We start from the raw sequence: 15,337 nt of genomic DNA, 5'->3' as shown, positions 1-15,337 counted from the left end.
TTTGTTTAAAGATGTATGTTGTTAAAAATATACATTTTCCAAGTTAAATTTTGACTAATCTTTTAACAACATGACATAAATGTCCAAAACACCTGCACTATACTCTTGATAACAATTTGGTATGAGCACCACCATTTTAAGATCCTCTTCAAAATTAACTTATCATATGCCTTACCACTCTCAACTGACGCTAAAGGGGGAATAAGTCAGGCCCAATAATATTTTGTACTGTAGGAGAATCCACTGTCTCCCCCCAGTTCCATTCCTAGGTTAGTGGGGACTGGAAATGTTGAGCCATGTGCCTAACTTGCTGTGTTGGGGACAAGAAGGATAGTTTGTATCATTCGATAGTGACTTTCCTTTAAAGGAAAGTCCTTAGGTTTAAAATATTCCTTACTTATGTTAACACCTTTTAGATTTTTAAAATGGTAACTTTGTAATGTTGATTGAGCTGAAAATTATGAAGTAAGCAATGCACCAGTTTCATTTTCAGCTTCTCTCACAGTAGTACAGTAGTATTCCTGATGCTCCCAGAATGACCAAATTTAGTTGTCTAGTTGCGGTGGATTCTGAAGGTCAAACTAAACTATACTGGAAACCTTGTTTAAAGTAGGCTCTGTAGAATTGTTAAGAGGGGATTGCTGCTGGAGCGGGTCCTTACTGTAGGTTTCATTATGATAGTTGGTGAATATATATGAATGTGATCAGACAAATATCCATGTTTATTTCCTGGTTTGGAAGTACTGAGCTAAAGCAAAGACTTACAGAAATGAAGTTCCCCAACTGTAGACCACGGAGTTCTTGCAGGTTGTAAGTAGAGAGGAGGCTGATCACATGGGTCAGCTCTGTGTTTTCAGTTACAGAATTGTATTGAGATAGCTTTAGCACTTATTTTCTTAATGTTAAATGTCCACATAAGTAATTACTGTAGTTGTCAGAGGAATGGGATGTAGTTTGCATAACTGTGAACAGGAGGTTCATGAGACTCTGTCAAAATGTGGACTGTAAAATTTGAGAACTTTTGCGAACCTGTTCTTTATTTGTGTGTGTATTGTGGGGATGACTAGGAAGGTCAACTAATGTTATTCTACAGCAAGCTGCCAGGCTGAAATGTCATTAACGTGTGTATTCATATGAGGCATCTAAACTTCTTTAAATGTTTAGCTTCCTTAATGTCATTTAATTGTAGTGAGGTTAGGACAGTAGCAGATTAAACCCTGGATTTCTGGAGGTCATGAACTAGCTGGAATCCTGTCCTTTTAAATGTATTAAGCATTGCTAAATCGTACAGTAGGATAGGCTTGTAATACCGGGGCAACAGTTAGGTTTTTTTTAATATGGAGACAATACATTTAAAATGTTGAAAACATGCTACAATCTGAATCTTGTTATAGCAAAGTTATTAGCAGTTTTATTTTAAACACTAGAGCAGTATAATCCCTGATCCTTGCTCCAAGGAGTGACCACTCAAGTCATTGCTGAAAGGGAACAAAACCTGGCTTCTAAACAAAGCTTAAGAATAAACTGGATCTTGCATGTTCTACTGGTTGTCTGATAATTTTGAAGGGGAAAAAAATTGCAGCAGAGGTTGTAAGAAAGATTTATCTGTCTAGGTAATTCTCTATATCCAGAAACACCTTACTGTGTGCATTTAAAAACAAAGCTTTTGTGGTGCGTGAGTGACTTTGAGGTCCATTTTTCTCATTCTTGTATTTTTCCCCACATCTTCTGGCAACCATAAAAAGATAAGTTCCATGTACATGGCAAAGCTGAATGTTTGACGCTGCGCTATTATAGCAGATCCTCATGCTATTAATGGCAAGGTATGTCAGCAATTTGTCAGATGATGCTTGTTGAAGTGCTAATCCTCTTGCACCTTCTTCCTTCTGTTTAGGGAAAAACAGTTAGGCTGACTCTTCCTGAAGGATCCCTGTGCTTCTTCCTAAGATCACACAGTGTGTACACACACAAGTTCACGTGTGGATTCATTATAATGGATCGCTACAGATATTTCATCTTTAACCAGAAAAGTATGGTTGTGCTGGGGTTCTTGCAGATAGCCTTTGCTACAGTGTGTGTCGTCAGTGGATTAATGGATGGCACCTTCAGAACACAAACAGCACTGAGTAAAACGAGAGCACCCGTCTGGGCTGGAATGGTAAAGTTGCATATCTTATTTTTCTGTTTACTTATCCTATTGGGGGTTATAGTTCATGGTTATGGTTATGGCTCCCTCTGGGAGAACTTCTGCTGACTCTTCTCCAGCACCTCTCTTGGAATCTGGTATTTGTCCACTGCTCTGAAAGCACAAGAGTGGAGAGGCACCGGGAAAAGATTTGGGGATATTGCGAGGTGAGGGGGGGAGACCTTCAGCGAGGACTAGAATAGCAAGACACACTGTAACTCCGCTTTTATTTCATTAGGCATGGGATGATTTAGAAAATGAGGCTGTGGAGAGTTGCCATTTTAAAAGTTGTAACCAAAAGAAAAATGTATAAAGCTAATGATTGTATTGAGCTTCAATGTAGTGGTGGGACACAGAGGACCCCTTCATTTCATAAGATTGACTCGGTGCCCATATAACACAGCTGAACTTTTCACTGAAAATGAATTGCAGTAAGAGTACAACAATACCCTAATTGGTTTTAACTTCATTATTAGGGGCAGCACCGTTTCATTGATGTTAGGGATGAAAGCTTAATAATTGCATCAAAGCTTTATAGGTGTTCTGAGCAGCTCAGATTCATAAGGTTTCCCGTATGAAAATATTCCTACTATTCAAAAGTAACATACCATTGCTACAGCATAATATGATCAGGAGTCATTGCTGCACGGTGGTGGTGCCTTCTTGGGTTGTCTGTCTGTCGACTGCTTCTGAAGAATAGGTTCTCTGTTATCTAGTCAGAGCAGGTTGTCAGGTTACTAAAGTGCAACTTGTGTAAAACTTTAAATAAACTGTACCCTGGGGGTAAAATCCTGGTCCCATTTAAGTAATTATCAGAGTTCCCATTGACTGCAGTTTGGCCAGGATTTCATTCTAGATAAGTGTAGATAACCCAAAGATGCATATCTTTTAATATGGGTTTAAGGTTGAAGGGCAGGAGAGGTGATGTAGAGGGGGATGGGAATGGAAGCCAGAAAGCTTTCCTCAAAAAGTACACTAGAGCAGTGATTTTCAAACTGTTGGTCGCGACCCAGCACTGGTTCCCGGAATGTAATGCACTAGATCACAGCAGCTCTGGTCAGCACTGCTGACCGGGGCATTAAAAGTCCCATAGGCGGTGTTTCCCAGCTAACGCAAACTGGTCCCTACCTGTTCCAACACTGCGCTGTGCCCTGAGCCCCCCTCATCCCCACCCCGGAGTCTGCATGCTCTGAGTGCCCCCCCCAAACCTGGAGCCCCCTCCTGCATCCCAAACCCCTCATCCCCAGCTCCAGCCCAGAGCCTGCACTCCTGCACCCAGAGCCCTGAACCCCTAACGCACCTTAACCCTCTGCTACAGCTCTAAACCCCCCGCAGCCCCAGCCCAGAGCCCCACTCCCACACTCTGAACCCCTGATTCCTGGCTCCACCCTGCAGTCCTCACCCCCACACCCCAACCCTGAGCCCCTCCCACACCCCAAATCCCTCATCCCCAGCTCCGTTGGGTCACGGGCATCAAAAATTTTCTTCAACTGGGTCGTGAGAAAAAAAGTTTGAAAACCACTGCACTAGGGTACCACAAACGACTTTAACTCTGCTCTTTCGTTCCTGCCATCTTGTGCAGCCACCATATAAGGTACATTGGGTGTATGCAAACTCTTTATTTCCATGCTTTCCAATGTTTGAGGGTAAACATAACCTTACTCCAACATACATTAGTAGTTCCCTGCTCCTTTTTGTGAGTTTCTTGACTTCCACCAGATTATTTTTACTGCACCTTTATGTTAAGATTTTATCCGTTAAGTTACTGGCACACATTGACAACATCAGTTCACATTTAATAAAGTTTTATTAGGGGAATGTTTCTGTTCCATAGTGCCTAAAAATACAAACAAAATATTAAAAGTACAAAACTCATTAGTTTTTCTCCCTATTCCTCACATGTCCCCAGATCTTCCCTCCTCGCTGTCCATGTACTCCAGCCAATTTACTCAGGAAGCTGCTGACCCAAAGCATCCTCTTTCATCCTGGACTCATTCCTACCTTCTGAGTCATAGCTTCTTTCCTTTCACAAAAGGAGCAGAGAACTACTAATGTATGTTGGAGTAAGCAACTTTTTAGTAGCTCACTGGTGCCTTGGCACATGTTGGCTATTGCGCAGCTTCAAAGCTGTTCTTGGGGTTGTCAATACAAGAGTTGCAATACCATATCAGACTGTGGCCCATCTAGTCTGGAATCCTGTCGCTGACAGTGGCCAACATCAGACGATTCAAAGGAAGGTGTAAGAACTTAGCGGTAAGATAATCACCCAACAAATTATGTCTCATCCTGATCTCTAATAGTTAGACAAGCTTAAGTCCTGAAACAAGAGGCTTGCCACCTTTACCTCAGCCCTACCTGGCCAATATTCTGCCCCATCCTCATCTTTGTCACTCTTACCAGAGTGCACCACTTTGGGCTTGGTCTCTGGGACACTATGAAGGGTAGTAGAACGGTTTGGTCTCTGCTGCTCCAAACTGGGATTGCCAGAATACAGCCTTGCTCTGTCATCTGTGACTTCAGCAGGTCTGTGCTTGCAATCCTCATCTGTTTGCCCATTCAGGGTCACAGTGATTGACACTGAAGTACAATGTACCCAGAAATCAGAAGATCTGGGTTCCAATGCTGGCACTGGCTTGCTGTTAAAGACTGAAAGTTCAGAAAACTGGAGATTTTAGAAAGTAACTTAATGTCCTAATTTGCATTTTTGATTGATGTTACCATATTTACATAAATGACAGAAAATGTCCTAATTTCCAGAAATTAAGCCGAATAAGGCTGCCTCATGGAATGAACTTTAGAAAACAGGAATTCCAGACCAATGGTAGGTGGATAGGTAGGTAGTGGCAAGCTTTAAGTTATGAATAGTCTGTTGCAGATACTGTGACTGTAGGTCTACAAAATCAGCCTAAATAACTCAAATAGCCGACAGGCTTAACCAAAAATAGTCAGAGAAACCAGTCCTCACTGAGTCCAGTTAAAGAAAGCAAGCTTGGAGTTTCTCGGCCAAGACGCTTAAGATGACATGTCAATGACAAACCAATATTAAAATGGCAAAATACTACTTTGATAAATGCCTTCCCAATTCATATGCCTCTCCCCCAGCCCACTATACACATTCTCAAGATAGGAGTATACATGGGATATTTCAGGTGGATTAGCTGAGCATTAGCAAAGTTAGGGAGAGCATCAAAACTTGTGGTAGTGGACAGCTATCTACAGTCTCTCTGTAATACCTTCAGCATATGCTATAAAGGTTGATGAAATTTAAACTACTATATAATTTATAAATGTGTCGACACATGTGGTAAATTTTGCTAGACATGTGGTGATAAGTTTTCCTGTACTGAAGAGAGCTGTATGTTTTCCAAACACAAATGTCCTTAGTTCCCTGGAATATTATGTGCTAGTTACACACTTTTCACACTAGCGGAAATGTAACGCTGCTGAAATGTGAAATCTGACTCCAAAATTATAAAGCGAGGCTGGAATAACTGCTAATTTGATATTAACTTTCACTCTCAGAATGTTTCATTTTCTAAAGAAGTGACAGAATGCCATTTCTTAAACTCCAGGATCTTCACCGTTAAAACCACGTCAGTTATTGTGGCATAAAATGTCTGCTCTCTTCATAGGCTCATTCTTCTTATAAAGTGGGGTGTAAAGGTTCAAGTTCTGTGTGGTCACTATGAACTTAAATAACTTTAAGTGCTTATAATTTAAAATGGCTCCTTATGGAATATATTTTCTGAAACTTGTCATACCCAATATAGTAGCATAACTGGTTAGCATGGTTTCTTTCCAGTTGCAAAATAATCTGTTTATTTTTCACATGCAGGTCATGGGTGTTCCTGGAATTCTGGCTTTATTTTCTTCCCAGAAAAAAAATCCAGTTCTTGTAAGTTTGTAGAATTTTTTTTTAAAGGGGTAGGCGAAGGGGTGACCAGATACATCTTTTGTAAACAACATTAAGTTGGTAGTGGCCCAGTTCACTTTATCGTACTTGGTGCTAAATCTTGCTGCAAGATCCTCACTCTGATTCTATGTAGCAGTATTAAATTCTGTAGAAAAATGAGAATTCTGGCAGCATTTACTGATCAGTTATTCCAGAACATGTGATTTTTCGTAACTGATTTTAGATTCCTTCAAGCTCTGTATTTTCTAGCAGTTACTTTTGAATGTACTAGAGAAATATTTCCACAAATTTAATCTGCTTGCTGAACTATATAGTACGATAGGAATTAAAATGGAATGTGTAAAGAGCTTGCTTCTTGACTTTCTGGCCAGCTAAACTCCAAAAGGATATGTTCTTATTTGTAAATGAGTGAACTGCTAAAAGACCCTTGGGGTTTTACTTAATCTAATTGCTTTAACAGACAAACATCTCTGTGGTCAAGATTTGAGATTATAGGGCATATATAATATAGAGGTGGTAGTGGCTTGGAGATACATGTTGAACTTGACCATGGTTTCATAATAATTTTTCCTGCTACTGTCCTTTGTTACCGATCTATCACTATAAAGCTTTAGGAGCTGCTGCAAATTATTTTCTATTATGATCCTGATTTTTGCCCCTCTTAATATCAAAAACTCAAAGTTGGAAAGAGAGACCTGGAGGGCAAGGTAGACTTTTTTTTTTCTATAAAAGGAAGTGAATTAGACAAGGGATTCCTGACTTGTGGATCCCTTAAGAGGGGAGTAGAAAAACAACTGGTAAACACAGTAATGAGTATTGTGGGGAGCTCTTGATGCTCTGATATCTTGTTGCAAAGTCACTGGGCTTCCACATGGCTTCAGTCTATCTCTCAAACCAGCCTCAATAGAATACAATCACTGCAGCATTAAGGGTGGTGGTCAGAGCATTTGAAATTATTCAAGTTTGATTGTTAATATATTTCAGAGTGGCTTATTAATTTTAAAGAAAAAACAGACAATGCACTAACTCTTCCTGTCCCCACTCCCATATTTTCCTTGAATTTTTTCCTATGCAGGTGAATGCAATGATATTAGCTTCTATATTTTCTTGTTGTGCCATCATCATTGTAGTTGTCTATGCTTCCCTAACTTTAAGCTATGGTGAAGAAGATGAGATGTTCACACATGAGCCAGTTCATGTTGTTCATACGGTAAGTGGCAGTATTTTGTGACAAAATTGTGCTTCCTTTTGTAGGAATGTAATCCAGGCTTTGCAATTCCTTTCAGTATGTGCAAACTAGGCATACACCAACAATTCTAAAATCAGTTTATTATTGCTGAATGCAGGAAGCTCTGTGATTCTCTGAAGAACCACGGTATAATCTTCTCCTGGTACTTGCTACCGTCCAAGAGAGAATGCAGAACTAGGTGGACCACTGGTTTCCTCTGATGTGGAAATTCTTAAGATACCGAACTCCTATCCTAGGAGACATCAATTTGGAGTAGCAAGGAACCTGGTGGTCAAAATATGTTAGGAACATGGGGTCTTCCCCACAGAGAGAACATTCAGTGGTGAAGATCTGGGTTCTTGCCTTGTAGAACATAAATGCTTTGGAGATGTTTCCCATGAGGTGGGAGTACTTGGTGGCTATTATAGCATGTAGCCTATATAACTGGAGAGTTGGTACCGACAGTTCTCGATATGAAATTGAGTGTAGGAGAATTAGAACAGGAAGAGTTAAGATCAAAATCGTCAACATTCTAACTTGATTTGATCTGAAACCATTAGCCTCTTGGCCACAGAATCTATTCATACAGTTTTATTGGATTATGGAGACAAATAGGAACACGAACTGAGACTGAGGCCCATTGTGCTAGGAAGTACTGAGAAATTAGAATATCTGTCCCAACTTCAAACAATGAATAACTTTGAATGGGATAGGAAGGGATGCCATTGGCTTGAGTTACTATAAAACAAATTGGGGACTCAAATGTAAACAAATGACAAGATAACTCAGCAACTTCACTAAACTGCAGTATAGTCTAGGGGTTTGAGGAAAGAATTGAGTCCCAACTCCATCAAAGCTTGCAATATGATTTAGGCAAGTCACTTAACCTCTCTGCTCCTCAGTTTGCATATTTGTAAAACGTGTAAACGTTTTCTGAATTATCAGCCCACTTAGGTACCTAGATGTAGATTTAGGTGCTGACATTTAGATACTTGCTTTTGCAAATTTTCTGCTGATATCTGGTCTCTTGCCTTGGTCTCTGCTGATATCTGGTCTCCTTTTGGTACCAATAATAGCTTGTTGGGATTAATATATTTATGAAAAAAATGCAAATAGAGCCATGCACTGCAGGCCAACTTTCTGATGTCATGCTGCTTAGGTGTGATGTGTCTCACTGTAGAACAAGATGATTGTAAGGCAGTTGACTCGTCACCAACCGGTCGATCCTGGAGACTCTCCTAGTCAACTGTGATCTCCAGTGGCGCAGCAGGGCTGCCACTAAGGCAGGCTCCCGGCCTGGCCCCATGCAGCTCCCAGAAGTGGCGAGCGCAGCCCCGGAGGGGTGAGGCCGGGGGCAGAGGTCTCTGTGTGCTGCTTCTGCCTGCAAGCACCGCCCCCCCAGCTCCCATTGGCTGGGAATGATGAACTGTGGCCAATGGGAGCTGCAGGGGTGGTGCTTGCAGGCAGGAGCAGCATGCAGAGCCAAGTGCACCCCGCCCCCCCAAGGGGCCACAGGGGCGCATTGACCCCTACTGGGAGCAGCATGGGGCAGACAGAGAGCCTGCCTTAGCAGCAATCCCACAGCGCCACCGGCTGGGAACCACTGGGTAAGTGCCACCTGGCAGGAGCCCACACTTGAGCCCCCTCCCGGAGCCAGCACCCCACATACCCTGCTGTATCCCCTGCCCTGACCCCCCTCCCAAAGCCAGCACCCTGTATCCCCTACCCACTCTTCCCCCTCCTGCATCCAAACTCCTTCCCAGACCCCACACCTCCTTCTGCACCCCAACACTCTGCCCCAGCCTGGAGCCCCCTCCTACACCCAAACTCCCTCCCAGAGCTTGCAATCCTCATCCCCTTCTGCATCCGTACCCCAGGCTCAGCCTGGAGCCCCCTCCCACACTCCATACCCCTCAGTCTCAGCCCAGAGCCTGCATCCCCTCCCGAATCCCAACCCTCTGCCCCAGCCCGGTGAAAGTGAGCGAGAGTGGGAGAGAGCAAGCGATGGAGAGTGGCGGGGGGGGGGGGCGAATGGGAGTGAGGGGGACGGGGACGGGTAGATCCTGGGTTGCACTTAAATTCAAAGAGTGATCCTGTGTGTAAAAAGATTGGAGACCACTGATCTAAGAGGATGGTCCTTCAGTATTTACTTAGTTTTACTGATGCAGCAAAGGGTACAGCAGTTTCCAAAGCTGACATTAGTCAATGTTGGTATGCACTCGTGTTGGGACAAGGTGTTAAATGCAATGAACTTTAAACAAAATGCCTATTAATTTCAAACTTGACTATATAGTACAAAATGGATAAGAAATTATTGTTGCCTCTGCAGAGGGTAGTACAAAGAAAAACACAAATACAGAAGGGAAATGTCTCCCATCGACATCAGTGATGTTACTGAATTAATCTTAAATGAGAAGTACTTGGAGTACCTCAATACTAAAAACTACTATTGTATTCCCCCATTGACATGTAAAAGAATAGGAAAGATTTTACAATGGAAAGAGTAAATACACTACAGATAAGAATTTCAGTCACTAATCAAAACATTGTTTTGGAAGTTAAGTTAAAGTTGAAGCCTGCGTTGTTTATCCATCTGACATTTCCTTTGTTTCTGTTTCAGAAGTTTGTGCTTAATAAACTTGTCAAAGGAGCCAATGTAGCAATGTTAATTGCATCTACCTGCAGTGCTTTCATTGTGCTAATTATTGCTTACATGGGCTGCCGAAGTCTTCCACGTTGTTCATGTTATGACGGTGTAACTGGAATGGTATGTAAGTGCTGACTTTTTGAACATAGTTTCTAATTCTATTGCATCACATGTGGTACATAGGGAAAACTGTGTGGATTAGGGTAAATGCATTAGTCATCTATCTGACTGGTTTATCTGAGTTCTATGCCATCTAGCCCCACTATGGCTAATTCTAACAATTAAAATTGTCAAAGTGCCATACCTTTTTTCCCTCTTCAAAAATGGAGCTGTCAAAGCTTCCTGCTTCCTTCCCTCCCCCACCACCCCCAGCTCCTTAAAATTACTTTGGCCTTGAGATGTGGGACAGCCCTGATCCGATGAAAGGCAGAAGTTCTGATATCTTCTTTTAAACCCCCAGAGTGTAAGATGTGCCTTTGTGACCTTGAGCTGGGGATGCCTCGTCCTAATGCTCTAAGACCTTTTTCCTAGTCCTAGTAGATCACAAGACATCAGACTTGTAATGCTAGATATGGAAAGGCATTTTAGAACAATTATAGAGGTTTCTGAAGTGTCTTAATAATCACCTCTCTTCCTTTTGAGGCCTGTATTAGGGCAGCTTGATTTACAGATGCAATTGAAGTACCAACCGATGAATAAAATAACCCCTTAATTTTAAACTCTGCACTTCCTGTAAACTATAGCAAATACAAACTCCATCATGAGGTATAAGGGTTTTACTAGTACTTGTTTGGGATGATCTGCATAAATTATGAGTAAAATGTCATCCCAAACACATACCAGTAACACTTCTTGTGTTTTAACGTACTAGATTTAAATTTAAATACCTCGCTAAGCTTATTTGTCTGTGTGCGTGCACTACAGTAGAGCCAGTCAGGGACAAAGGAGTAATTTTCAGGAAAACTGTCCCTCTTGTGTAAAAACTGCAAACTTTGAAAACGTTCGACCAGCACTATAATTGACCAAGCGGATTTCATTAAGATCTGAGCTGTTTATTATAAAATCTCTCTGAATATTGTGACTCCAGTTCTCTAGCTCGCTTTCCTGATTTTTAAATTTAGTGTCGGGAAGGAGGACTGCTAGTGGATTCAATAAACAACTTGTACAAAATCACATTTTTTCCTATTTTATCAGAATATAAATAAAAATTGACTACATCACATATCAAGAAAAGGAATTTGTATAAAGTATCAGACTATCATATATACATGTCAAAAATGACATTTAAATCAAAAGTGGTGAATGTCACTATTTAATTCCACGTGTTAAACTATGCCCTCCTTTGGGAGAAAAGGTGATAATGAAATTTAAATCTAGTACATTAAAATTAGCCTCGTTTCAAATAAACTAGAGTAGAACCTCAGTTATGAACCTTTTGGGAACGGAGGTTATGAACACTTCAGAGTTACGAACTCTGAACAAACATTATGGTTGGCCTTTCAAAAGTTTACAGCTGAACATTGACTTAATACAGCTTTGAAACTTTGCTATGCAGAAGAAAAATGCTGCTTTCCCTTTTTTTAGTAGTTTAACATGGCAGTATACTGTGTAAGCTATTTTTTGTCTCCGCTGTCACCTGATTTTGTACTTTTGATTCCAGATGAGGTGCGTGGTTGACTGGTCAGTTCATAACTCTGGTGTTCGTAAATCTGAGGTTCTATTGTACATACGAATTCAAAGTTTACTTTCAAGGATAATTTCTAAACTGGATTATAAACTTGCTTAAGAACATCCATATTTGACTAGCAATGAAAAAATAAATATAAATCTCATCTCTAGGAATGGTTACAACCTGCTGAGGATCCGCAGCAGACTGTGGAACTGGTTTGCACTATGCAAAGTAAGTAACTTTCTCCTCCCTTCCAACTCCTAGATAGATCATTGGGGTTTAAGGTGATCATTCCATACAGTATCATCTACTGAATATGTATTACAAGCCAAATCCTGATAGTGACTGAAAACAAAGTAATTTGGCCCAAGCAGCCACAGTATGTTGAGATATTGTCTTTTTTCCTTTCCCCCTCACATAGGTCATGGGAACAGAATCTTTAATGCCCCAGTGCAGTTTCCAGATCAAGACTTAGATGCAGAGGAAGAACTATCCAAACCACTTCCCTATATCAGACTTGCTTGAAGAATGACTAAGAATTTTAATGCTAATACACTGGAGACCTTACCTTATATTTTGCTACCTTTTTAAAGACTTTTTTAAAAACAATCTGTGCACTTTTTCTTGGATTCTTTAAACACGGAATTACTGAATGCACAGAAAGTTCAACAAAGATGGCAGTGCAATTGTCTACGCACTCGTGGATGAAAAGATCTTACAGGTTCTTAAGCTGATTTAGATCTTGCACAGTTAAAATACCTCATCTCTTCTGGGATGTATGAACCAGTCTTCTGCAGCATTTAGATGAGATCCATATTTTAAGTCTAGACAATGGAATTGTCTTGCAGCTTCAGTTTATTAGTGCTAGCTTTGCGCATTCAAATATTAAATCATATTGAATGTTTTAAAATGTTTGTTAATACATCTATATTTTTCTCAAATATAACTTGTATTTTTTCTGCCTTTTAAACAAGTTATACTAGAATGAAGGAGCCACTTATGGTTAGACATAATTTCTTATACTTCTGTAGACTGCACTGGATATTCAACCATCTTCTTCCATCTTTCTTGGGGGAACAGGCTAAAATGTCTGGAATTAAAACTTGAAATGCCGCTGTCAAACAGTTTTGTGTTTTTTAAAAAAAATCTTATTTATGTTTTATCAATGGACACCTAATAAAACAGAATTTTAATTAGATTTCTGGCTTGTGCTCATCAGTGTCTTAACATGATGGGAGTTTTATTCACAACAGCCAGTCCTATTTGTGAAGTGCTACAACTTCCTGTTTAACTGTTAGCATCTCTGTGCATCTTCAGTTCTACTGGGGAGTTATGGTCCTAATTCCTTGGTTGGAGGAAAAAGGGATATTCATTTATAAGTCCTGCTTTTTTTGTATATAATGTCTGTTAAGTACATAGGACCAAGAACAAATACTAACTAAAGCTGTAGCCCAAAAAGCATGATTATAATTCCAGTGTGCTACTTTTAAAGAAAATGGATGTTAAATTCATATAAGATTTTAATGTTATAGTGGGTGAAGTGGTTTAATGCTCTAAATAATTCTATCTTAGAGAACCCAGCCTAGCTGTTGCTAAGCTAACATCATTCTCTTTCAACATGACAATCTAATCCGCATATATTCACCCTGAGGTATTTCATAGTTTGTCAAACAAAAATGCACCTAATTCTGCTAATTTATAATACCATCACTAACAACTCAGTGTCTATACAAAGTGCCGGTCAATGTGTACTAATTTCTGATTGGCTAGTACTCTTGGGTGGAACACAAATTCCGATAAATGCTTTAGTCCCTAGCCAAACCTCTTAGGCTAGCAACAGATAAGGAGTTGGCTAGAAAAAATCACTCTGCTCTGTGGTGCTATAGGGTTAGTGCACTGGCCTTGTAACTGCAAAATTGGGTCATTAGTTGGTATTTGACAGGTCTGATCCTAGAATCAATCACTTACCGAAGTCATAATCATGTTAAGGGTTGCAGTGGCTGTCAATCTGGGTTCAATTGACCCAGGCCTGGAATAATAGTTATGAACGAACTAGTGACATCCCTGCCCGCTTCCTTCATAAAGAATGGAAGTTGAATCATTGGAGCAGAGAGAAGGTTGACCTTATTACTTACCCTTTGGCTAAGAAGGCAGTCAGGTTTTGGAACCGAGTGTATTGTATAGTGGGGTAATATCATTACTGCTTTAGGGCTTTGTTGTTTAATAGAAGGGTGGACATCAATACCAAGATGCGTGATGCCTTGTGGGTCTCTATGGTGACTTTTCTAGGGGTTACTTTCTACATTAACTTCAGGAGAACGTCATTGTGATAGTTGATATTAATGTGTGGAAGGTTGGAACTTTCAACATAAGACTTGTTTCAAATGGCAATCACTCCAGCAGAACTCCAGTGTGCTCAAGAAGTTGGGACACTTAATACTTCTCAGCTGGACAATGGTTGAGAGTTGGCAGTTTTTTAAAGAGGCGTTATTAAGGGCACAAGAGCAAACTATCCTAATGTGTAGGAAAGATAGGAAGTATGGTAAGACACCACACTGGCTTAACCAGGAGAACATCAACCATCTGAAACTCAAAAAAAAAAAAAAAAAAGAGGAAAGGGAAAAAAATCCTACAAAATGTGAAAATGAAGTTAAATTATGAACATCATGAGTAGCAAAAACACAACAATGTAAGGACAAAACTGAAGAGGCCAAGGCATGAAATGAGCTTAAACTAGGTAGGGGACATAAATAGTAGTAAGAAAACATTTTACAAATACATTAGAAGCAAGAGAAAGACCAAGGACAAGGTGGGCCCATCATTCAATGAGGAGAGAAAGACGACAACAGAAAATGCAGCAATAGCTGAAGTGTTAAATGCTTTTTGTTTGTTTTCACCAAAAAGGTTAGTAGTGATGGGATGACTAAAATAGTGATCAATGTGAATGGAGTAGGATTTGAGGCTAAAATAGGACAAAACACATTAAGAATTACATCGGTTAGATGACTTCAAATCAGCAGGGTCTGGTGAAATGCATCCTAATACTTAAAGATCTCTTCAACCAGGTCCTTGAGCTGTTACCAATTACTTTTGAGAACTTTGTGGCGGACAGGAGAGATCCCACAGGATTGGAAGAGGGCAAATATAGTACCTATCTATAAAAAGGGGAATAAGGACACCCCAGGGATTATATAACAGTCATTTTAACACTGGTACCCAGAAAGAAGAGTGTAAATCAAACAATACATAAGCACCTGGAAGATAATAAGGTGATAAATAATGGCCAACATGGATTTGTCAAGAACAAATCATATCACACCAACCTAATGTTCTCCTTTGACAGGGTGACAAGCTTTGTGTTTTGGGGGGAGAAGTAGGTGTGATATATCTTGACTTTAGTAAGGCTTTTGGTACTGGCCCTCATGACATTCTCTTAAACAAACTAGAGAAATATAGCCTAGGTGAATCTACTATAAGATGGGTGCACAAATGGTTGGAAAAGCGTACTCAGAGTCATTATGAATGGTTCACAGTCAAGTTGGAAAGGCATATCAAGTGGGGACCTGTAGGGATATGTCCTGCATCAATTCTATTTAAATTCATAAATGATTTGGATAATGGTATAAAGAGTACACTTAAAGTTTGGATGATACCAAGCTGGGAGTGGTTGCAAGCACTTTGGAGGACACGATTGG

At 40.3% G+C, this 15,337-nt stretch overlaps 1 protein-coding gene across 1 annotated transcript; it reads left to right on the top strand.

The window, feature by feature from the left end:
• The first annotated feature begins 2,032 nt into the window (after nt 1-2,032).
• LOC144263542 (uncharacterized) lies at nt 2,033-12,203 on the top strand. Its single transcript, XM_077814437.1, has 6 exons — nt 2,033-2,158; nt 6,021-6,080; nt 7,174-7,308; nt 9,947-10,093; nt 11,813-11,873; nt 12,064-12,203. The coding sequence occupies exons 1-6, from the start codon at nt 2,033-2,035 to the stop codon at nt 12,165-12,167; spliced, it is 633 nt and encodes a 210-aa protein (XP_077670563.1). The 3' UTR covers nt 12,168-12,203.
• The last annotated feature ends 3,134 nt before the right edge of the window (nt 12,204-15,337 follow it).

The sequence above is a fragment of the Eretmochelys imbricata genome, chromosome 4 (assembly GCF_965152235.1).
Source record: "Eretmochelys imbricata isolate rEreImb1 chromosome 4, rEreImb1.hap1, whole genome shotgun sequence".
Classification (NCBI taxonomy): domain Eukaryota; kingdom Metazoa; phylum Chordata; order Testudines; family Cheloniidae; genus Eretmochelys; species Eretmochelys imbricata.
This window is presented reverse-complemented; position numbering and strand designations above follow the sequence as displayed.